General features: G+C 37.8%; 1 protein-coding gene across 4 annotated transcripts in view; it reads right to left on the reverse strand.

The window, feature by feature from the left end:
• Positions 1-2106: 2106 nt before the first annotated feature.
• Positions 2107-26182, reverse strand: part of MLLT3 (MLLT3 super elongation complex subunit) — a 143616-nt gene continuing 119540 nt past the window's right edge. For all 4 annotated transcript variants that reach the window (XM_062600169.1, XM_062600168.1, XM_062600167.1 and 1 more), the window contains 5 exons: positions 21909-22041; positions 20413-20512; positions 14560-14631; positions 12891-12962; positions 2107-4916 (listed from right to left, as the gene is read on the reverse strand). In XM_062600169.1, the coding sequence (XP_062456153.1) occupies positions 4785-4916; positions 12891-12962; positions 14560-14631; positions 20413-20512; positions 21909-22041 (509 nt within the window). In that variant the 3' untranslated portion in view covers positions 2107-4784. The remainder of the gene's footprint in view (positions 4917-12890; positions 12963-14559; positions 14632-20412; positions 20513-21908; positions 22042-26182) is intronic.

Genomic DNA, 26182 nt, shown 5'->3' on the forward strand with positions numbered 1-26182 from the left:
AATGAAAAAAAGTGCAAGGCTGATTTTGTCACAAAATGACAATTTTGTGACTGAAGAAGAACACAGAATATAAATGAGATGTAATATTCACACAAAATGTTAAACAGACATCAGCATCTCAAACCGTAAGACAGCTTAGATATTTGTATCATGCTACAAATTATCTCTCATTAAGTTAGCAATACTACCACAGTTGTTACAGCAGTCAACTTCAGAAGTTGCCATTTTGCAAAGTGTGTGATAGTGTGTCTCAGCAGATCTAACCACTCAGATTGTATTCCCTCCCTTAATGTAAGGGACTATGCTCAGCTACCACGGGATTTCTTTCCTTTTCCCTTTCCTTTCCCTTTCTTTTTCTTCCTGAATGGGCACTTCTTTCACTGGGTTACTATTTCTCCTCCCTTTTCCTTCTAGCTTTTCTTGCTGCCCAAGTAAATGCAAGGCCCTTATATGATTGTACTTTCATGTAAATTTGTCTGCTTACACATGCAAAGGGATGATCTTCCAATTGCCACTGGTTTAGCCGTGTTAATGCACCAATTAATTCCCAGGCACGCAGAAAAGCACTGCAGAAATATGAGTCATAGTCCCCATCATCCAATCTAGTTTTAAGCCTTTCATGCCCAACAACGAATCTTCTCATACACTATACAGAACAGCTTCCTGGTGTACACTTCTTGGTGTACTACTTAACAACTCTGAAAACTATTGAGACACAGAAGAAGATGCCTTGCACTTGTTATGCTCTGGAATGTGTTCTATATCCTCAGTTTTTGAAATACCTGCTAGCTCTTGCTATGGCTAAGGCCAGTCAGCACTTCCACTGTAAGCCTCCATTTCAGTACACTGTACTACTAATGTCCAAAGAGATGTTTATACAACAGACAGTAGCGGCTTTGTCTTTCCAATTTAAAAAACAATTTCTCAAGGTTATCTCACTACAGATCACATAGAGCAGCCTTGAGTAAACAAGATCCAAAAGTAGTACAAAATAGACTCCAGTTTAGCACTAACCGTAGACCACTGAGCAAACACATAAATAAAAATTCCCTGAAACAAGACTAAAACAAGAGCCTGCTAAAAGATATAGTGCCTGCCATTAAAACAAGTGGTAAAAAATGAGAAGTGATGTACATGAGCAGATTTACAGCATGACAGAATCAAACATCCTATCCTAGAGACTGTTCTGATGGTGAGATAACGCATGTGACAATTGAGGTTTCTCTACAAACCTCTCTACAATATCCGTATCCATTTGCAAACTGTAAGTAAAGGACTCAGAATTGATGGGCTGTTCAAGAGATCTAAAACCCTAACATAGTTTCTAAGAAATCAAGACAATACCTAAACCTTTCAGTGACCTTAAACAGATTGTGAACATAATTTATATCACTGTGAGAACAGGAGAGAACAAATGGGTCAGGACAAAATCCTGAAATTCTAAGTCTTTTCCTCAGAGAAAAAGAAACATTAAAGGTATTCTGCAGCTCTCCAAATACACTCTGTATCTGAAATTAAAAGAATAGATCTAAATTAAAAAAAATTAACCAATGAACATGACAAATTAACCATGAGAAGTTGACTGACCATTACTTATGGCCAAAGGTTATGTGAGAGCACAGGACCTTGTAAGGACTCTCCTCAGTTCAGTTTACATCCCTCCTCCCCTCTTTCTCTTTACCTTGAACTAAGATGGCTTTCAAATATAGATGAAATGGAGATTCTAGTAAATCTTTTCAGTTAATCCAAACTTCTAGTAAGGTATTAAAAGTTACCTATCCACTTGCATATCCCACTACCTGAAGTGGAGTTAGTGGCAAGAATAAAACTATCATTATTGGGTACAACTGTTACTCTAATTAGAGATTCACTGATACTGAAAAAGATTTTTAGATAATACAACTTGATGCTAACATCCTGGTTCTCTCAATGGATTAATGCAAATTTTCTCAGATAATTTTATTTTAACGGCTTTATGTCAAATAAAACACCAAAACATTTACTGCTAAAAGATTTTAAGTGGTCCCAAGAATCAATGATTATAAACATTAAGGATTTTGAAGGGTTTTTAGGATTTTTCTTTAAGATAAATATCACTATTTGAAATCAAATTGAAGAAGGATTTATTTTGTTTCTGCATACAAAATTAGATGAAAATAGCTATTTTTTAAAATGAGATCAACACTTAAATAACTCTTATTCTATCAGAATTTTGTGGAAAACACACACACTCGCACACTCCTGCAAGTCTATATTTTTTCTTCCCTCTCCCAACTTCATCAAATTATAAAATTTAAGATTTTAAGGATGCTCCAGGATTTGTAGGAAATTTAGAAGTAACTTCGTATAGTAATTGCTACCATCTTCCTTTTAAGCTCATTTCCCTACTTCCTGTTTTCCCATCGCCCCATTCACAAAGAACAACAAAACTTATCTAGCATTTTATAAAGTGACTTATTTCACTGTTTCTAAAAAGTAGTGGAATATTCAACATTCAGACTATTATAAAGTATCAAGAGATCCTTGCCCTCCTGAAGGTCAGAGGTTTTACCACGAAATTTAGTTAGAAATGTCAAAATGACAAAATTCCACATGTATCTAGCACAACTGTAAGACAGCAAGCTGAATATACACTAATAGATCAAAAGTTTTTAAGATTGCTTTTAGAATTCCAAATTTTTTCATATAAAATGTTGATAAAAATTGAAGTGAATCCCTTTCACATGCAAGCCCTCCTTCCCCATCACCATCTGCCTGATGTCAAAAGTAACTTTAAAAGACACTCCTCCCACCCCCATCAATTGCACATTGAGACATGGACTTAGAAGAACAACATAATGCTTCAAGTATGCTTCATGCCAATCATCAATAAGAGTCATAACATTACTGAAAAAAGTACACTTGTTCTTTGGAAGCCTGAGACAGACTTCCTATGGACTGTGGTCAAACAACATTTTAAATAAGAAAAATAGCCTCCCAAACCCAACCCTTATCCCCGTCTTGAAAAGTGTAAAATTTTCTTTGGACTTAAAGAAACAGTGTTAAGATTTACCATCTGAATAAAAAATAACCTCAACAGCAATTTAATTTTACAGTGCTGCACAAACTCTGTGCATGAAATAATAAATCATATAGATACTACTGTTGAGCTCTACACATATACACTACATGTGGCATATAAGCATACACGTGACATACTGGCCAGTCTAGAAATAAAATATATATTTTTAAGGCTAATAAACCTGAATAAACCTTTGGATCCAGAAGTATTTCTTAATTCCTTTCTCTTTTCACTGGGGGTTTGAACTGCTACCAGGAAGATGATGACTTCAGGAAAAAACCATCAACAATATGAGAGCACATGTGTGATTACATATCCTTTCATTTATATATACAAGAAGGATTCTGATTTTAAAGGAATAACAGATAATATGAAAGAATACTCATTTGTATAAATAAGAAATTCTTCTGGAAATGAAAGGTTACTGAACGGATACCAAAATCCGAAAAGTTTAAAAGACACACGCAGACACACAAATGTATATCTACATATATACATGCGTGTGTGTATATATATAGATATATATGTACATACACGTACACATATATATGTACATATGTATGCATTTCAACTTGTAACTGTGTATCAACGAACTTTTTTTTTCAAAGAAAGGTTTTAATTTATCAGATATTAAAAAAAAAAAAAGAAAAAAGAAAAGACAAACCAGACTAAGTAGACCATATACTATACGAGCAAACAAAAAAAGGTATGCTGATAGCTTTATGGAAGTGAGTCACACACTGGCAGCAACAGAGTGTTGAAATTCATAGTAATAAATAACTCCAAATCAAGAATTTTCTACAACATTTCCTTAGAAAACAGGACCAGTATTCCTCCATTTATGATGATCCTGAAAAACATTTTCACTTTTATATATAATATTATAACATTAAAACAGACAAAAGAATGATGACAAATGGTGCTGAATTCAGGGCAGTATACAGTAACTTTTCTTTTTTGTTAAAAGTCCTACTAGTTTATTGATTTAGGCTAGACAGCAAGTCATATGATCCTATTTGGTGCATTTTTCACCATGATCCAAGATCAATAAACAAGTAAAGCCAAAGACCTATGGTTCAACATGCTGTGGCCCAACCTACTGTCGCAGACTTAACAAAAATTAGGGCCACTTTTTGGTCCCCCACTTTGTACCTTGTTTCCTGGAACTGCAGAAGTGGAAACAAGATTACAGTGTTTTAAGAGACTATGGAAAGTTAGCAAGAAATGGTATTTTAACATGACTAAAGGTACCAGGCTTGTGATGGCAATGGTACTGGATCAAAGGAGCATATACGGGACCTTAGTACTTGCAACATCTGGTAGTGTAACTCAACAACTCAATGACTGCAGAATATATTTATGTAATAATAAATAGATCAGTTATATAATAAGGCAGTGTGTTGAACATGCATTCATCTTGTGGACTGGAACACCACAGAGAGAGATACATGATACCATACACATTCATTAAGAACAGTTTTTTTTGTTTGTCTTCTTGTGTGTGTTTGTTTTTCAAGGCTATCCAGGCTAACTCTTCCAGAACGTTCTTGAGAAGAGTGGTCCTCTGAGTCTTGTCACTTTTCCTCTTCTTTATCAAGAGATGATGACTGGCTTTAAGTTAAAATAAAGCTAAAGAGGGTTGGCTTGTTTTCCCTCATTTCGGTTGCATCATTCTGAATGTTTCACCTAAAAACAGTTTTTGATATAGCCATTTGCTGAATCCTCAAGAGGTTCCAGATGTTTCCAGATAACTCTGTAGTTTACGGACTGTGGTTTTGTCCAGTGAGCAAAGGTCAAAGTCAAAGGTGGTATTTGTGATATGAAAGTGTCCAGTCTCTTCTATCAGATTTACTATCTGAAAGGGAAGAAAACCCAAAGTTGAAAACTCTAGCAGTTTCACATGCCCATTGAATATATTAACATGTCTCTAAGTACCATATGAGATGTACAAATCAAATTCAATTGACCTAATATTTTCAAATTAAATCGCAATCCTTTACACACCCTTCCCTTCTGATGCAGAACTGTAGTCCAGACTACAGCACTTTGTTTTTTCATTATCAGCCATAATCCCAGCCTATTCTCAGCTGCTTTTACTGCAAACGTCATCATAGTGAATATATTCTTCAAATGTTAAAAAAAACCCTGCATATTTACTAAGTTATTCTCTTATATATATTATATATATACATATATATATATATATAAATTTTATAAGAAGCAGAAAGATCTCTTCATGAAATATTTACTGTGCATGCAGCTAGCTGCCAAGCAGGTTACTATGTAAAATAATTAGCATAAGCCCATTTTGAAAACAAGAGAAATAAAACAATCATGGCAGAACCTTGTCTAAATCCAAATAACAACAAAAATAAAAGAACCGTATCTGAGAGTTATCATGTCAGCTGTTAGCACTAGCAGTTATTTCTTGAACAGCAAACCTAAATCAATTGAATTTTTTTTTTAATAGAACCATGGAGTACTCCTATCAATGATACAGAAAAATCTTTTTTGGTGACTGTGCAATCTACAACCACAAGTTTCTTTCAAGAAAGAATTAAAAGAATTGGAGTAAGTTCCTCAGAAGTATATCAACAGATTATTTGTTAGTCTAGCCATGAACTAGAAGAAGCAGAACCTGTCTGAAGTTTCCAAATTTTGTAGTATGAAAACTGTATCTATATTTTGAGAGAATGGTGTACTCAATACTGATCTTCAGTAACAACTCTAGATATGATAAATATATGATCTGATATGATAAATACCAGGATGTGCATCTACCTAAATAAAAATCCCTTTACCATCTCAGAAAACCAAATTATTATTTGTCAGAGAGGGCTAAAACCATGCCAATGTGCCATGGCCATGAATCTCCACAGGTTTCTTCAATCCAACGGACGGACTTCCACAAAAAGCTAGAACAGGTTGCCCAGAGAGGTTGTGGAGTCTCCTTCTCTGGAGATATTCAAAGCCTGCCTGGATGCAATCCTGTCTAACATGCTCTAGGTGACCCTGCTTGAGCAAGGTGGTTGGACCAGATGATCTCCACAGATCCCTTCCGACCTTACTGATTCTATGATTCTAACAAACACATAAGAAGGCACTGCAGTTTCTTGGCAGCACCAAGCACTCTCAGCACACTCTTTTTCTGCTCAGTCTTTTCAACTATCTCTTTAATGGCATTCAAGCTAGACTCAATATTATGTTTGTAATGTGTCCAGCCATAATGCTGAACCTGAAGGCACTAGGTACTGTGTCACAGCTTAAGAGCTACTGTATGGATGAAATCTTTAGGGTTTTGTTGCACAGAGCTTGCTTTATCACTGATGATTCAGCCTTTTCAGAACAGGTTCACTATATTCTTAGCTTCAACCATCATAACCCATGATTCTGAGCAATCGTTTTAAAAATTGGAGACACTGAAAAGCAAAAACATTCTGATCTATCACAGGAACCTTAAGTTCCCACTTTAGATTTATTCTCATGGGTCAGGATATATAGAACACCACAGACTACAGCACAGAATACAAGCCTTGTTTTTAAACAAGCAAGTTTAGGTCCTAGTGGCAGTCCAATCTCACCAGGCAGACTTCTCCTGGTTCTCAGAGACAGTCAGTCTCTATGCTTACCATGTTATAAAAAAGTTTCAGTTTAAATGTCTGTTTCCCCAAACATTAAAAGTAGTCTTAGAGTTCACTTGAAACTTCTTCGTACAATGTTACTTAATAACCCTGCAGACATGAAAGTCCACTACTACAAAATCTAAGGGATATTTGAAAACTACAGGTTGAACAGATAAAAACACAAAGGTGAGAGAAGTCTACCACCAAATAATGCAATGTTTTTCAATTTTTAAGTGTCAAATATACCTTCCCTTTCCACAAACAGCTGTGTAGATACATAAATCCATTCATGCAGAACAACATGCAAGAATGTATTTGAATTTTCCATAAGTAAAGAATGAAAACGTATGTAAATACTGTGATCTCTTAAGAACATGTTTCTTGCTACGTATTTACACAGCTTGTAACACATATCTGAATGCTAACTGGAAACTTGAGGTAGATACACACTTTAGTATGTAGGTCAGCTCTTGATCCTGTACTGAGCTCATCATCTTAGACTGTGGTTCAGCTGCTATGACTGCTTCTGAAGGTTTGGCTGCAGATCACCACAACTGTTTTTACTAAATCGTTTTACCTTCCTCAAAGCTTAACAGCATTTCTACAGCATGACAGAGTTCTGCATTAAGATAACTTTACAAAGAAGGTGATGAACAGCAAAGACCCATTCTCTCTTTTCAAGAATTATCACTTCATCTCAGCCAAGAAAGGCTTCTCAAACACCTGGCCTCTTCCACAAAAATATACTCTTGCAAGGCTGGCAAGATCTTGTAAACTGCCAGTACATCACCAATTCTTTATCCAGCAAAGCTCCTGCTTGCATCAGAGATGTTCAGCTCTGATCAGACCAAAGGATCTAGAATGGTGTTTAATCTTTGGAAAGAAACAGCACCAATTTCAGCAGAAATAAAAACAGACTTTGGAAAACAAACGAGATTGCCAGCCTCTGAAAATCCTTCAGTTTGAAACCCACTTAGTTCTAGGACTACCACACAGAGCTCCACTGAAACACTGCATTGGTAGATAGTATTTACTTTTTTGAACTTTACTACTTAAATTGTAGTTCTTTTTCCAGATTTGAACACGATCCCTGCACACACATGGTTTACAGAATACACTTTAAAATGACAAATCTGGTTAAAATATACTAATCTGAAAAATAACATTGAATTTAAAGCAAATCTTGTGTAATCACCCCCTCCTCGTTTCATTTTCTAAGTAGTTGCTTTTTTCTACACAGACCACAGAGGAAAGAACAATGTTTATGATAAATGAAACAACTTCATGTATATTGTGGGACAATGAATGACACAACCCATGGTGGACAAAATAGAATAGAAATGAAATAAAAGAGGGAAATGCCTTTTACATGCCTTTAAAAATCCCTCATTCTATTCACCCACAATTTTCTGCTTTCCACTCAATGGAAAAAAAGAAAAAGAATATCTAGATTTAACTTGATTTGCAGCTATATAAGATTCTGAAAGTAGTTAGCACTGATTCTGCACTTATTTTGCACTTCTTTTAAAATCGATGTCTCTTGGCTTTATTTTTTTTTCATATAGAAATTTTTAATCCAATGTTGTTTACTTCATTTGTCCATCTGATGATTCATGGATTCTTGTAACACCTTTCCATGCCCTACTGTCCTACAGTTAACATGAGAAAAATTCAAAGAGAAAAAAAGATTGTTGCTAGAAGGCAACTCTGATATATATTGTTTTCATTCTGCCTTTTAGGTGCTTTTCTGAGCCTTGTCTTCAGAGAGAAACTAAGGAGTTAATGCACCCTGCTTTTGTAAAATTAGGAATTTAATCTCAGGCTTGGTCTCCAAATATCCACTGCGTGATAAATAATAAGCTGTAAAAAAGTTTACAGGAGCTGAGGCAGGGAAGACAGCTACACTGAACCATCCTGTCCTAACATTTCCTTGTGATTCTGTCAAAGACCATCACTCCTCATAATGCCACCTCGACAGGCTAGAGAGCTGGGCAGAGAGGAACCTCACAAGGTTCAATAAGGGCAAGTGCAGCATCCTGCACCTAGGGAAAAATAACCCTAGGCTGTTTGTCAGCAATGAAAAATTCATGAGTTAGTTTTATTGTGCGCATTCTCATGTTACTCAGAAATTCTTGAAAAAACGAATAAAGGTTTAGATTAGTTACAAGGAAGCTTGTTAGTTAATAATGTTAGAAATGGCATTAAAATGTTTTACTCTGAGAGCTCCAGCTTTAAAGGAGAGAGGGAGAGGGAGTGGGAAGCTTCCACTAATGACATAGTCATGTTTCAATTTATGGGGGGGATTTAAAGCCACCTGATAGATTTCAGACCTGTAAGCTGCCCCTCACAAAAAACTCTCAGAAGACAGTTGCCTTCTGAAATTACGCTTGTGAACACGAGCAGAGCTGCACACTCTCAATTTCTTCCTTACGACTGTGCTAGCTAGTGCATTAATGAGGTTTTTAAACCAGCTGAAGATATGACTTCTGATATTCAAAATGCAAGGTAACGTCCTACTAGAACTCTCACTGCTTTTCACAGGGTCATGTACCACTGTCTGCCCTGAGAAGACAGATTTAGGAATGCAGCTTTGGTCAGCCAAACTTGAATATATGAGACATGCTGCATTAACTTTTGACTTAAAATGCTCCACTACCCCTACTGTTTCACTGTAAATTACAGAAAAAGATACTGCCTCATCACTACAAATCCCAAATCTCTTCCTTAGAGTGAAAGAAATGGGAGAAATTGTTTTTGAAAATGTAATTTCAGAGCAATTTGCATCCAGCCATGTTCTAATATTCACGTCAAAATTGCTCAGGTGATTCTCATAGGACTCATCTTGGCCAAATGTTCTTTTTCACCTGCCTTCTAACTCCTAGGAAATTATTATATACCTCTAAGTATCACTTCATGTCAGGATTACTTAGCTCTGTATCCTGGAACCTGCAATTCAGTATTACATTTCTCTTGCCTTTTCCCTTTTTTATTTTATTTTATTTATGACTTATTGCACTTTCCTTTAACACAATGCCTCAAACAAAAATGCCTCTCTTGGGAGAGAACTCCATCCTCAGAGACATTTTCTCATTTCCACATCAACTGAATTAACTGCCTACAGACATAGTAACATCTGAGACTTTAAAAGCTGTCTTCTCCTTGTCACAACCCTCAACAGTTCAATCACTAGTTCAATAGCCACTGCTTTGACATTACTGTGGCTTACAACCTTGATCAACACATTCATTTTTCTCTTTTCACTTCATTTCCTAAGAAGTCCCTAAAAACTCCATCTTATGCAGGAAATGGTTACCTTCTCTTTTTTTTTTCCAATTTTTTGTACCTTTCAATTTTACTTGAAGGTACCTAGATCCCAGGCTTTTCTGGGTCAAGTGAAACCATTCATAAACTAAATATATTAAAAATATCACTCAGGAACACACTACCTCTACTACCATTCCAGTCTGACCCGGCAATCATCTTTCAAACTCACTCAGGTATTTTGTGCATCAGCTTTGTTGCACGTTTCTGCACTACCTCCTTCTTAAGTACTTTATTTTCCACAGTTTTATCCCTTGCTTTCTTGTGCTCTGTAGTTCTTGTCCCCACATATTTCCTGTATCTCTTTGACTAGCAGTTTCACATTCATTTCTCAAAATGTTCTCAGTACTGTACTGTCTATTTTTATTCCCAGACTCATTGGAAGTATTTTACACTAGTTACATAGCTGCAAAGCAGTCAGGATATTTAAGATGGAAAGCAACACTACTTGTAATACACAGATGCACTGATTCTATGCAAGTCTACTGCTCAATACTGAGGATATATTTCTGTGAATTGACACAATTATAAGAATCAATGAATTAAGGGCTTAAAGGCACGAGAAACTCAACTTCTGCCACTATAGCGTTGTGTTTTATAACAACATAAACCATTTGCTAGAGTAAGTTGGCAAATGGAGAAATGGTATGTAACATGACTTTTCATTGAATTCTAGTAGATCTTTGTAGTCATTACAGTTACTAGCTATATCAGGAAAGTATTACACCCACTGTTCTGCCATGCACAGTGCTGTCATAAATTGAGCTTTTATTGAGGTTTTACTAACCGTCTAAGCACACTCCAAACTGAGAAAAGTAATTTGCAAGGAAAATAATCTTCTAAGAAGCAAGGCAACATTGACTCTTAATAGACCTAACTTTTGTAATGCAACTGCCTGCTTGAACACCATATGATGAGAAGTCATAGATTATAGTATTAAAATCAAAACTTTTACATGACTCAAAAGGCAAATGAAAGCTTTCTATTCTCTGATAAATATTCATGATAAAAAACCCCTCTACTATCAGTTTTAAAACCATATATATATAATATATATTTAAATCAGAATAGAATACATCTAACTTCCAACTCAGTCATATCTCTTTCCACACAGCTTTTCCTAGTATTAGTAACTTCCTATGAGGCAGATTTTACTTATATTCTAATATTAGCCCGAAGAAACTTCAGTAGACAACCTTCTTCCGTTAAATGTATGTACTTCCGCCCCACAAAACCCACTGAGGTGCTACTAGAAGAGAGAATTAAAAAAAAAGAAAAAAAAAAAAAAAGCATTAAATTACAGATTCAATTTAAGCCATCTTATTTTTTTGAAAAATTTTAGGGTCACAAGACTGCCCAGGTTGGAAGGTAGGTCTCTAGTCCACCCTCCTCTCTAAAGCAGGCTTAGCTTTGGGGTTGGACAGGTTGCTAGGGCTTTATCTCATTGGAGCTTGAAAACCTCTGAGGATGGAGATGGCCAAACTTTTCTGGTTCTGGCTTCACTGCTGGGCTGTCTTAGGAGGACTTGCTTGTTTTCATCTCCTTTTGCAGAAGGGTTTTGAAGATGTTTTTCTTTCTCAGATTTTTACTTGAAGGTACCTAGATCCCAGGCTTTTCTGGGTCAAGTGAAACCATTCCAAAGCTATGCCTTGGATACCTGGAAAGGCAAAGCTAAGGCATGCCTTCACTGTACAGTAGCTTCTTCAATTTCACTTTGCATGTGGACTCTCTAAGAATTTGTGAATAACGTAAAGTGGGTATGGCAATTCATATCTTTTAACTTCCTGCAAACCAGTTTCCGAATGTAGATAAAAATTTGCCTTTCCACCATTCTGACAAAGCGCTTTGGTGAGAAAAGCACAAATTTTGTACAAAAGACAAAATGAACTTGGGAAACAACAGCATATTAAATATGAAGGATAGTCAATGTGTGTGTGTATCACAACAGATGACACATCTGTATTCCTTTTTAATTAATAATATCTTTAATTGAAATCTTTCTTTCCACTAATCTCTCAATTATTTTCTGGTCTTTACTCAAAATATTAAGCCTGAATTAGTAAACACTCATAGATTAATGTAGAGGCTTGCAAAATATTTTTTACTCACTTATCCAAGTGTTGAGAAATGTGATGAGTGACTGAAGTCATTGAAAAGTGATAAAAATTTCTCTTTACAAAGTGTCTAAAACCAGGATGTAATTGATCTAAACATAATAAAAGCCATCTGTGCCACAATTACATTTGCTCTGTTAATGTCTATTGTTTTATTTCCACAATTTGCAAACCAATAGTACCTGACACTGTCATCCAAAACAAAGAAAATAAAATTTTTGCTATTGCATGATTTGTCAATAAATTTGAAACCTTTTTGGTTTGCACACTTTCATATTTCATTACTTCCAGGACTTCAGAAGACTGAATAAATATACTGTATTTTTCCCAAAAGTGAGTTTTGCTTTGAATTGCATATTTTCTGTTTGTTATAGCAAACATATTTAACTGTTTGTGATAAAATATATCTATTATTCTCAGGAAAAAGCATATTCAAAATTTTTAATCAAGTCATGACACACAGCTGGACTCATTCTCCTACCCTGCTTTCATTATTTTTGACTCAATACGTTGAGAAACCTAATAATGAACTGGTGAAAAATTTAGGTCAGATGGACTTTTTTTTTTAATCTGTCAACAAATTTGGCAACACAATTTAAAGTATGCATAAAAATTCTCTAAGCTGCACTAAAAGTCTTAATAAGCAGTACTCTACAGGCTTGAAAACTACTAAATCTGATTATAAGGTTTTTAGATGAAGGGAACAAAAATAGATGTGATTCCACAACTTAAATGAGCATGCTGTGATATTAGCATGAGAGTGTACCTCACCTGCTGTAGTACATGTCTCTCTCTCAATGTCATTAATCTTCTGTGGAGCTCTACTAGTTCATCAAGATATGCCTAGAAACAAATCCCCCCACATAATAAACAACTTGTTAATTAATCATAGCCATGCATTCAAAAACTTTTAGATTTCTTCAAAAAAAAAGAAAAAAACAATAGAAATTTAAATCTTACTTGAACTAAGTTTCCTTTTTTAATAGGCTATCTTTCTTTAGCTTAGCTTAGCCCAAACACAAATTTTTTTGAAGGTTTTCTTAGATACTTCATAAACCTGAAAAATCTTAAGCTACTGCTATATTATAAAGCAACCTTAAGTAAACTATTTTGCCAGAAATTCAAAGACTTTTGGACAGCTGAACTTGCCTTCTAGTATGATAAGAATATGTAAAAACCCAAAGAGAATACACTAATTCTTAGAAAAGAATTAATCAGTAGGAACTTCGGAAGTACACTCACTGTGCATTTTTCAGATCCACAGAAATTTAAGGAATGTCAGGAGTTCAAGGGGTAGCCACCTTTCCCTTTGGAAATTAAACATTCCTTTTCTATAGAAGAAAATCTCTGTGGCTCTGCTAAGACAAAAGGTGTCTACCAGAAACCAGGGCTACTAGAACAGAATTTTTGATGAACAGGTCCCACTTTTCCACACAGAATCCCATAAAAAATAAACATGCAGATTCCTAACCAGGAGATCATGAACCAGTTATTGAAGCTCACAATCAGTCAAATCCCCCTCTCTCTTTAAAGTTGTTTGATTAATTTTCTGTGTCAACAAGGAGATATAGGGGGAGAAAGGTCAGGAAACACTGTTCCAATGATAACTTCCACTTTTCTCTTTCCCAGAGCATCAACCTATTCTAGAGCCATATCTCCTCTCTCCAACTAATCACTGACTTTCTCTTTCAGTCTCAGATACCAGAACTTTTTTTTTTTTCTTTTTCTCACAGAGAGAGACAGCACCCATCTTGAGGAAGGAAAAAGTGCTACAGATTAGGCCACTGAAAATTTAGCAACAGATACTGCTACTTCAGTCTCCTGCCTCACAGTATCACAAATAAGTTACTACTACCTGTAAAATATAATCCTTCAGAGGTTCTTGTCCACACTGGGAAATTACACTATGTTCTCTTACACAACGTGTTAGAGCCAGCATACATGACCTTTAACAAAACTGCCTTTCCCTGTGTTAGATGGTAACATTTGCTCAGTATTGTTCTGGGTAACATGTGCTGAATCACACTGCCATTTCCTAACGTGTAACCCTTGGAAAGGATTCTGGAAAATATTTTTGTATATGCCTGATTTATTGATTGGAAATTCAACTATGATGTCTCCTATGCAAAAATCATCATCAGTTCAGTGAAGCACAATGCAAAATTATGGTGGGCATAGATAAAATAAGTAATAGATGGCAGATGCCCATCTAGTGACATTTGCAAGGTATGTATTGAGGGGAAGGAAAACTCTTTAAATAATGCAAGAAAGAAATAACTTCGAAAAGAGAGAAAGATCTGCCCTTGAAGAACTGAAAGCAAAGATATACTAATTATTTATTCATTCTGTAAGAAAAAATATCATTATTTTAAGTTGATGTGCAGAAAATACAATATCATCATTTTCTAGGCTAGTTCATTGTTCCTCCATTCATGTTTACCTTATCACAATCGCCATTCCTTATTTGTTTGTCAGATTTGTTTTGCTTTATTGGACTTCTGACTTCTAAAATCTGGAAAAGAGAAAATTCTTAAAAACAGTTTTGGATACAATTGCTTAAAGAAATTATGCTCAAGAATCATCAGTGAAGAATATAGAAAACCAATCTCAGAATTGGTCTTTTACATTCTTTCACCTATACAATCAACCCATATCTTTTCAAAAAAAGCAACTTATAACAGAAAATGCTAAATTGCTGGAATCAGGTTGATAATAGTATTATTGACCCTTAAAGGAATTAATTTCATGTAATTTTAAAGCCTTCTTTACATTATTTTTTGTGTATGGCCCTTTGCATGCAAGAGGTCTAATTTTGCAGACAAAATGATGCTGAGGACTACTGATCAGTGCCTCTGAAGTACCATCTAAGTATGTTTTTCCTGTGTTTTCTTTTTTAGTATTGCCTTTTTTTGGAAGAATAGAGATTCCAAAACGTACATGACTGCATGAACTGTGACTACAAAAGACTGCTTGACAGAAAGTAATTTGTAAATTACTTTTACATTGCTAAATATAAAAGTAATTTGTCTTGTATTATATTGTACCATTCTTTCAGTGAAACACAAAGTCATTTACAATACATGTACGAATCAGGAATACTTTATCCAGTACTAAAGTACAGCTGAGAAGGGCATGTGAATAATCAGCAGAACACCATGCTTAATACAAAAATCTTAGGATTCAAGTGAAGCAGGGAGACGAGCAAATTCAAGGAAACAGAAAATCCTTGATATTTTGATTTTTTTCCTCTCATTTCTCTGAAACTAGAAGTACAATTAAAAAAGCACTATGTCATTCCTAACCTGGAGTACAGTCAGCTTTTCTGAAAAATAAAGGAAAATAAATCATCACAGACGATAACAACTTTGTTTGATGTGCCGTTGTAAATAAGATTGGCACGATTTCCCCTAAGATGATCCTGGATAGTCACAACACAGTACAAAACTCAACACAGAAAACCATGGAAATGAAGGCCTGTAAAAATAACTCTTCTGGCCTATCATGAAGTCTCACTGACAACTTTCTGTAAACCCCTTCTTGTTTATTCTAGTTCTCTATTATAATTTACTAAAACTACATATATGGTCCCCAAGGTGATCAGCACAGTAACAATACATGAAGCAGCTAAACAGCTACTTTCCTGTATAGAGAAAGTGACTGAAGGCCTGAATTAATCTTACCTAAGCATTTGCTTAGCCAAGAGTGATGCATAACCAGAAATCAAAACATGATACTTGTTTGAAGAGAAATCTCAGTTCTTAAATCAACACCCCTGGGATTTATTGCAGTCTGGGCCAGTGAAAGAATATTTCTTGTCTTGATAAAGTAGATCTCTAAGTAAGGATCAAATACCTTTTAGATGCTTTACTTGCTTTTAAAGGAAGAAAATTCTTAATTAGCTGTAAGCTGTGATTTTGACACCCACTTGTCCTAAAATTTAAAATCATTTTCAAACAGAACCCTAATGATGACACAATATACTTGAAAGACTGTATTCCTTACAGTGCTCTGGATGTGTGATTGAAATTGAACATCTCAAACACTCTTGTTTAGAGAAGATATGGCATTAATCATGTTAGAGGAAGCTTATGGAAGCAGGGACGTTAACTCCGTTTTAGCCATTTCAGGTGTAAAAATGGACTTAATATGATTTCATAAATCAAAAACTTCACTCTAGCCACAGACTATACTAGCAAGCACAGCTTCCTCAAATTTCCAATTTTCATCTCAATTATGAAAACACAAGAAGGCAACGAGACATTCACATTTAGCTTTCTCACTGCTATTGTTTGGTATTGTGTCTAAACATGCAGGTAGGCTTTTTGTTAGGTCACTGAAGCAGAAAAGAACATGCAAGATATGACTGAGTGGGCTGAAGCTTATTGAGACTTTACTTTCTGCAGAAGTAAATGCCTTCATTAAAACAAGTCATAGATGGATATTTCATTCTCCTTTTATTCTGTATCCTACTCATGTAACATTCTATACCTTTACAGTTTGATGTTTTTCTAGAAAAAATCCCAGGAAATCTTGAAAATTTTAAGTAAATCAACTCATAAAAGCCTGCAGAGTTTCTGATGAGTACTACAAATGCTTCCTGGATATGGATCTCCTTTTTCTTTATATTCATAAAAATTATGTGTTTATGTCTATTCCTCAGATTTCTTTTCCTCCTACAGTGTATTTGAATTCAATTGACAGGAAAAATAATGTTTTGCTTTTGCACTATGAATAAACTCGCGTATTACTGGAAAAACAATGAAATGTAAATTATTTCTACCAAAGAATTGAAACAGATAGGGTAAAGGAGGGGCTCATTTGTAAGACTTGGTTCATCATCTAAACCACAATTACCATTCTATTCTGGAATGCACTGAGCTCTGCCAAGGCGGGGAGGAGGAGGAGGCAGTTGAGAGCTTATGGGTAAAGATCAAAGGGCTGGCTAGCATGGGGGACACTGTTGTGGGTGTCTACTACAGGCCACCTGACCAGGAAGAGGAAGTTGATGAGGCCTTCTACAGACAGCTTGAGGTAGCCTCACAATCACAGGCCCTAGTTCTCATGGGGGACTTCAACCACCCTGACATCTGCTGGAAGGACAACACAGCAAGGCACAGACAGTCCAGGAGGCTCCTGCAACGCATTGATGATAACTTCTTGTCACAAATGGTCAAGGAATCTATGAGGAAGGGTGTCCTGCTGGACCTTGTCCTTACCAACAGAGAGGAACTGGTTGGAGATGTGAAGGTTGGGGACAGCCTTGGCTGCAGTGACCATGAGATGGTGGAGTTCAGGACCCTGCAGGAAAGAAGTAAGGCAACAAGCAGGATTGCAACCCTGGACTTCAGGAGAGCGGACTTTGGGCTCTTCTGACACCTACTTGAAGGAATCTCATGGGTTAAGGCCCTAGGGAAGAGGGGTGCAGGAGAGCTGGCTAGTATTCAAACATCGCTTCCTCCAAGCTTAAGAGCAGTGCATCCCTATGAGTAAGAAGTGCAGCAAAAGGGGCAGGAGACCTGCATGGGTGAGCAAGGAGCTCTTGGCCCAATTCAGGCAGAAGAAGATAGTACACAGAGTGTGGAAGAGGGGACAAGCTATTTGGGAGGATTATAGGAATGCAGCCAGAGTATGTAGAGATGCTGCGAGGAAGGCTAAGGCTCAGTTCGAATTGAGTCTGACATGGGAAGTTATGGACAACAGGAAGGGCTTCTTCAACTACATCAGCAGCATGAGGAAGACTAGGGAAAATGTGGGCCCACTACTGAGTGGGGCGGGGGCCCTGGTGACAAGGGATACAGAGAAGGCAGAATTACTGAATGCCTTCTTTGCTTCAGTCTTCACTGCTACGGGCAGCCCCAGGAATCCCAGAGCCTGGATGTGAGGGAGAAAGCCCGGAGAAGGGAAGACTTTCCTTGGTTGAGAAGGAAAGGATTGGAGACCTTCTGGGCAGGCTAAACATCCACAAATCCATGGGCCCAGATGGGATGCACCCACGGGTACTGAGGGAGCTGACAGATGTTGTTGCCAGGCCGCTCTCCATCGTCTTTGAAAAGTCATGGAGAACTGGAGAGGTGCCTGAGGGCTGGAAGAAAGCCTATGTCACTCCAGTCTTCAAAATGGGCAAGAAGGAAGACCCAGGCAACCATAGGCCAGTCAGCCTCACCTCCATCCCTGGAAAGGTGATGGAACAGCTCATTCTGGATGTCATCTCCAGACATACGGATGAGAAGAAGGTGATCAGGAGTAGCCAGCATGGATTCACCAAGGGGAAATCCTGCTTAACCAATCTGATAGCCTTTCATGATGGAATGACTGGCTGGGTAGATGAGGGGAGAGCAGCAAACGATGTGTACCTTGACTTCAGCAAGGCTTTTGACACTGTCTCCCAGAACATCCTCCTGGAGAAGCTCTGGAAGTGTGGGTTAGATGAGTGGACAGTGAGGTGGATTGAGAACTGGCTGAAAGGACAACCTGGCTCAGAGGGTTGTCATCCATGGCGTGGAGTCTAGTTGAAGGCCTGTGGCTAATGGTGTCCCCCAGGGATCAGGACTGGGTCCCACCCGGTTCAACTTCTTCATCAATGACCTGGATGAGGGGACAGAGTGCCTCCTCAGCAAGTCTGCTGATGCTGCCAAGCTGGGAAGAGTGGCTGATACACCTGAGGGCTGTGCTGCCATTCAGAGAGACCTGGACAGGCTGGAGAGCTGGGTGGAGAGGAATCTCCTGAGGGTCAACAAGGGCAAGTGCAGAGTCCTGCTCTTAGGGAGGATTTAACTCCATGTACCAGTACAGGCTGGGAGCTGACCTTCTGGAGAGCAGCTTTGCAGGGAAGGACCTGGGAGTGCTGGTGGATGACAAGCTGACCATGAGCCAGCAATGTGCCCTTGTGGCCAAGAAGGCCAGTGGTCTCCCGGGGTGCATTAGGAAGAGTGTTGACAGCAGGTGGAGGGAGGTGATCCTGCCCCTCTCCTCAGCCCTGGGGAGGCCTCATCTTGAGTACTGTGCCCAGCTCTGGGCTCCCCACTACAAGACAGCTGGAGCTACTGGAGAGAGTTCAGCGTAGGGCTGCGAGCATGATCAGAGGGCTGGAGCACCTGCCCTATGAGGAACGGCTGTGAGAGCTGGGCCTCTTCAGCCTGGGGAAGAGAAGACTGAGGAGGGATCTTAGCAATGTGTACAAGTACCTGAAGGGAGGGTGTCAAGGGGATGGGAACAAACTCTTTTCAGTTGTCCCATGTGACAGGACAAGAGGCAATGGGCAGAAATTGAACCACAGGAAGCTCCACCTGAACATGAGGGGGAATTTCTTCACTGCAAGAGTGACAGAGCACTGGCACAGGTTGCCCAGAGAGGTTGTGGAGTCTCCTTCTCTGGAGATAGCCAAGGCCCACCTGGACGCAACCCTGTCTAACATGCTCTAGGTGACCCTTTTGAGCAGGGAGGTTGGACTAGATGATCTCTGGAGGTCCTTTCCAACCTTACCGATTCTGTGATTCTACGATACTATTCTAACCACATCACTACTGTAAACACCCATTTATTCTCATATTGATTTCAGTAAACTACATGACCATTCTGTGTATGGTCTAACTGACCCGAGGAGTCAGTTGTGGCTCCTTACAATAAGTGGCTAATTACGTATTTCAAAAATAACGAAAATGAATTCTTTTAAGAATATCAGCTTTTACATTTGATTTTTTTATTTAGAGAGCTATATTTTTTATATAGCTCTGAGGTAACTTTTAAAGTCTAATTCTCATTTGTCCCCAATTTATTTTGTAGCTTTAAGTTATTACATTCCTTTTTCTAGAAAACAGAACAACCATATTTTCCTATCTAAAAATAATACAGAAATTAGCTGTTACTGGATATGGAACAAATATTCTTTCTGACAATGAAGGCAAACATTTTGTATCTTCTGCATAAACACCGGTAGTGAGGGTAAAAGAGAGTTTAAATAAGATTCCTGAGAATGAACCCATTGATGTGAATTGTTTCTACTACAGATACAATCAAAAAAGTGCATTGATTGCACAACTGATGCTCCAAAGCCAGTTTACAATGTTTACCTTTCAAAGCTAATTCAACAGAAGGGACACATTCCTTAAAATACTGATGATAACATTAATCTGCGTTACAGTATTTACTTAATGAGACACTTCCATCTTCCTAAAAAAAATTTCTAACATCAGTTTCCATGCTAATTACACTGAAGTAATTAGAATATTTTACCAGCTCCCCAGGTGCAAGCACACTCCTATGCCAGGCTTATATTTATGAATTGTGACTTTACCTGGTTGTTGTTGGTTTTCAGTAAAGGTGGTGGTGGTTCATGATGTAGCGATGAAGAAGCTGAACTACTGTCACTGTCACTGCCATCACTTAGACTAACCCTATAGAGAAACAGAGCCAACAAATTAGACCTCCAGACAAAGGGCTGCTTGTAGGAGCGAGCCTAGCTCACATTTTGAGGTAGGATACTAACAATTACTCTTTGCTAAAGTAAACCATTATTAAATCAAAGTAACTTGGAAAAGTGCTGCTCAAGTAGTGGAGAGGCATCAGAGACGACCTGCACTCTGGAAACGGCTCTGTGTAGCATGGAGAACAAGATTGGCTGCCTTGGTTGACATTACACTGTCCAATTAACAGCAGCTAACATTACAGAAATGATTAAACTGTGAGAAAGTTACACTACTGTTTCCGTAAGTCCCTGGATGGAGGCTGTATCACTGTTCATAGCCATCTGCAGGGAGGAACTTTTTTTTTTTTTTTTAAAAAAAAAAAAATGTACTTCTTTGCTCTTCAAAAATCTTTCTAGAATCTGTACTTCCTGCTTGGACAAATGCTTGACTGAAAAGTCAGCTTAAAAAACTTCATAATAAATAACATTTTTCCTAGTTACAATTTAAAAATTAAGTATCTCAGAGGGGCTATATGCAAAAGCTCAGATCCTTATAAGTATCACCTTCTGTTTACTTAGGAGCAAAAGGGAATACTTACTTGTTGGAAGAAAAAACAAACAAGAGTTACTGAGGATAAAAGGAAAGCAGAAACTTAAGAAGCCTTAAGTTTTTTCTATAAAACTGAAACAAAATCCCTATATTCAGAGACAGGTTAATCCTAAAACCATTCTTTATACAATCACTGACATTTTACCAAATGCTCAAACTGCAGGTCTTCTTGGTCTTTTTTCCTTTGATTCTAGCTGCTACAGTGCATAAGGGGAACAGCTGACATTTATTAATAGTTTCCTGTTACCTTTCCACTTAAGCAGTTGCTGACATTGGCACTCAGGTGTTACGCGCTCACAAAGGTAGAACAAGCAGAACCCTGTGGATCAGATAAAGGACCTACTATGGAAAGGTTTGAGCACCTGTGTTTCAGGTTTTCCATAACTGTCAGCAGTACTCAAAGAGAGCTCAAAGTGCCTGAAGAACAGCTGAATTTTGAAATTCCCCTGCTAAGGCTGCAAATAGGAAGCAGAACATTTAAAAAAGAAATTTCTGTGACCAATGCTTGCTTTGCCTTCTCTTCTAGCTCCTTCTCCAGTTTGCCTTCTCAGCTAGTTTCTGAAGTCACAAGGGTGTGAGACCAAGCTAAGCAAGATAAACACACTATAACACCACAATAACGATGTGGTTTAGTACACAAATAGCTTGCATTGGGAAGGCCTAGTTCCCAGAGTTCTCAGAAAAGGCACTTTTATGTGTGTACTTTTTAAAAACCTAATTACTAGGAAGTGCAATGTCTTGACCATTGGGCTATTTGTCAATACAAGACATTCACCTGCGACTTCTGTTTCCTCCACATGTATTTACAGGTCTCTCCAACTCAGAATCATTGTCGTTCTCATCTGCTTCATCTGATTCATCTTCATTATCATCTGAATGCAGATCTTTCATTATAGATCGTAATGGACCTGTGCAACAGAAACAATAAAACATACACAAACTAAGCTAACTACGCAGTGTTCAAGACAAACTATACAGCTTCACAGATGATAAAAACTACCCTCCCAACATCATACTGGGAGGTGAGTCTTAAATATATATATTTTAAAAAACTAATGCACTGGGGTCTTATGCTGCAGGCACTTACCCAAAAATCATTTACTCACATGAGCAACTCTTGTCAACTTTAATGGACTTACTCATGACAATGAAGTGACTCACATGTCAAGTGTTTGCAGGATTGGCCCCTTGGAAAACAGCTGAAGTGCGTAAAATATTTTTGTGCCAAGTATTCCATGTGTATGTTTTAATTTAGAAAAACTGAGTGTTTCTATACTCGTAATAGAAGATTAAAAAAAAAAAAAAAAAAAAAAACCTTTGACAGGTTTTAACATTTCTTGCTTCCTAAAAGGAAAGCAAGTAATATGTCAGTAAAGATCTACTGAGCCTTACTGGTAATAGCACATTTGTTAGGTTAATCCACATATTGAAAACCAAAGTCTAATAAATTATTCTGACTGTAACTTGTTTTGTCCAAGGCAGTCTTTGTCTGCCTAGTTTTGATCTATTTAGATTTAGTTGCTCTCCTTATTTCAAGGTCAATTTCAGGTCAAGCAAGCATTTTGATGATGTTCATACTTTTTAGTGTGTCAATTCCATACAATACCATCCTATCTTTTTTCTTGAATTAATACAAGATACGAAGCTTGACTTGCCCATAAAACTGTATTCAATTCAGCTTAGGATTCTGGTTTAATTTTACTCAATTAATTTTGCTATAAAAGGTAGTTCCAGAGAAAACAGCATGTTCAACCTATCCATAACAGGTAAAGTAATACTGTTGCTTAAAAGAAGAATGGGCAAAAGCAGCTTAGAAAAGCAAGAATGATACTACAGGACATTTAATTCCGAAGTACACCACAACTGAGAACATAAAAAGCAACAGGCAAAAGCAACAGTGATGGCTACAGAAACAATAACTACGATTAGGGTTCTGTAATTCTTTCAGTGCAGAAAACTCGAAGTACTAACGCTGATGAAACAAGCCTCAGAGTGTTCTTCAAGGGGACGGAAACCTTGCAACTTCTTTGCTTACGGGGAAACGGAGTTGAAGAATGTCATCCTCTTTAGCCTGGGGAAGAGAAGACTGAGGGGGGATCTTATCAATGTGTACAAGTACCTGAAGGGAGGGTGTCAAGGGGACGGGGACAAACTCTTTTCAGTTGTCCCGTGTGACAGCACAAGAGGCAATGGGCAGAAACTGAAGCACAGGCAGTTCCACCTGACCGTGAGGGGGAATTTCTTCCCTGTGAGAGTGACGGAGCCCTGGCACAGGTTGCCCAGAGAGGTTGTGGAGTCTCCTTCTCTGGAGATACTCAAGGCCCGCCTGGATGCAACCCTGTCTAACATACTCTAGGTGACCCTGCTTGGGCAGGGAGGTTGGACTAGATGATCTCCAGAGGTCCCTTCCAACCTTACTGATTCTATGATTCTATGATCCCTAGCCATAGCCAGAGTAGAAGCTAGATCTCTGTCAGGAACATATTCCTAAAAGTGCAATTATTTCCTTCATGGAAAGAATGGTGGTTTAAACGGATCAGTTCAGATCTAGTGCAACTCAAGTCACAGGCCTTTTGACTAGTTTTGGGCAGTGACTTTAAAGTCAGCATTTAAAAGGACTTAGCACGCATGCTGCACAGGACCTCTGTTAAGGTGGCATAGTTCCATCACTTCTATCATTTGCACACCTTAAAGTTGACTTGGAATAAGCCCAGATGGTGGGAAAATTCCTGATGGACCAGACACTTGCATAGTGCTTCTTGTCCACACAACCACTGCTAAACAGCAAAAGCTGCAGCAGCTGATCTGCCCTCCATTTTCTAGTCCTTTTTGGGTCTCGTACAATGCTCAGTTATTTCCAAATGGTGACCTGGAGTCTGACTGAATATCTAACCCTTGCCTCTCAGAAAATGGCTTCCTCCTTGTCTTTAATAGGAGTGGTAATGAAGTAATTCCCTTCGAAGCAGAAGAGACAGGACACCCTCAGCAGTACCAGCACAGAGATGAAAGAACAATTTGCCTATTTTGATCTTTTGCAGAACATTCTTAATGGCCAGCTTGATGGTTGGGATGTGCAGAGAACAAAAGACAACACACACAGAGCTAAATAAATGGAGGTCCAGAGTTAGAAAAGAGAATTAAAATGGAAATACAGGGAGAAGGAGCCCACAGTTGAAAAGAGATAAAAGGAAGGAACATAATAATATTCACAAAAGCTAGCTTTAGCTTAGAAAGGCTCATCTCCTGACACACTTTGTAAGTCACAACGAGGACAGACAGGTTACCTTACAGGGCAAAGATACTGGCAACCATTCTCAAACTTCTACTGAAGTAGGAGGCAGTTAGTCTTTCTCAGTCTGCACTGACAGCACAGATTTTTTGCCCTACATATTAGGGGAAGGTCAGCTTTTGAGAATACTTTCCTCTCCTCCCCACAAATCATAGGGAGGAAGGGAATGAGAGAAAAGACCAGATGAAAGATAGAAGAAAGGAAGTGTAATTCAAGAAATGAACCAAATATGAAACGAACAAAGGACAGTAGTGTGGAAGGCAAAATAAACAAACAAAAATTAATTTTCTAATAAAATTTAGTATAACATGAATACCCAGTCGTGCAACATATACCAAAATATTAAACCTGACAGCTTTTCTGACAGTGGATTGCAAGTTACTCTAAACATCAGACCTTGATTTGCTTTTATTTTTAAATAGAAGGAAAACCAGCACACACTCCTCATGGTCCCCATACAGTATTCTTTCCCAAGTTTGAGCTAACCCTTTTCACTTGCCTGCTCCTTTTTCCAAGTATTGCAGAGGGTCATTTTATCCCATTATACTGCCATGCTGTCTCCTAGGACCATCAGATAGCCCCATCTTTAGTGGACAACTGGCTTATTCGTCTTACAGGAAAAGGAACATGGACTCCTGATGCACTGACAACATCATAGGCATCAAATAACTTGTCATTCAGGCACATGTTCATTGAACATGGGACCAAGTATGAGACTCTGAACAGGCACTTTGTATCCAGCTAACTTTTTTTTCTTTTTTTTTTAATCAGCCTTTCTTACCGACCAATAAAGCATTATTTTTTACGTCTTTTTCTCTAGTACTAATAGTCATGTTACTGTTAATCTTCTATTCCTTACTGACATTTAATTAAAAATTCTATGACAGTTCCTTTAAAGGTTTGAGATATTATTTGTTATCTCTTCAAGGGTCAGAGTAGTTCAAGAGACACCAAAAACTAGGTGTTGCCCAAAACCAAGGTGTTTCTGGCAAGAAAATAGGAAGGAAAAAACCCAACCAAACAAACAAAAAACAAAACAAAACAAACAAACAAACAAAACAAAAAAAACAACAAAAAAAAAAAAAAAAAAAAAAAAAACAAGGAGTAAGCCCTGAGAGCAAGAGAACTTGATAAACCTTACATTAGCCCAATGCTTATACATGAAGAGGTAACCAAAAGCTTGTTTGGTGGTGTTTCTGACACTTGAGTGAGTGCTAGATTTTGAATGGGAAGGAAAAAGAGCACTTGCAAGGAACTTACAGCATAAAGCATGGGTTCTGACCATGGCATAAGATTGTGATATACCTACCACAGTATGCCTTGTGTTTCATCTCATGCTATATACAAATGCATACACTTGGCAGTATATTAAGTTAACAGGGAACTGAAAGATAAAAGCAGTAATTGCTATTTATTGTGGCAAGAGCATGGACAAGCATATACTACTTGCATTTCAAAGTTGTCCATGTCAGAGCAAAAATCTCCCATCTATTCTTGACAAGGTTCAGAATTGGAAGACAATCTGTGACATGCTCATATATGGCCCAGAAAACATGAATGAATCCAGTCTGCTCCAAAGAGAACAATAAATTGCCCAGTTTTCTCCCAAAGTAAGGTAAAAGAAGGTGTCCAAATCTTTTGGCTTGTAAAGGGCAGCTCACATCACTAATGAGGAGTAATGAGCACAGAAATGGGCAGGAAAGGGATTTGATCAGCCTTCATCAGACTCCTGAAGCCAGTCATGAACAATAGTCCACTTC

This window comes from Rhea pennata, chromosome Z, assembly GCF_028389875.1.
Source record: "Rhea pennata isolate bPtePen1 chromosome Z, bPtePen1.pri, whole genome shotgun sequence".
Taxonomy (NCBI): Eukaryota; Metazoa; Chordata; class Aves; order Rheiformes; family Rheidae; genus Rhea; species Rhea pennata.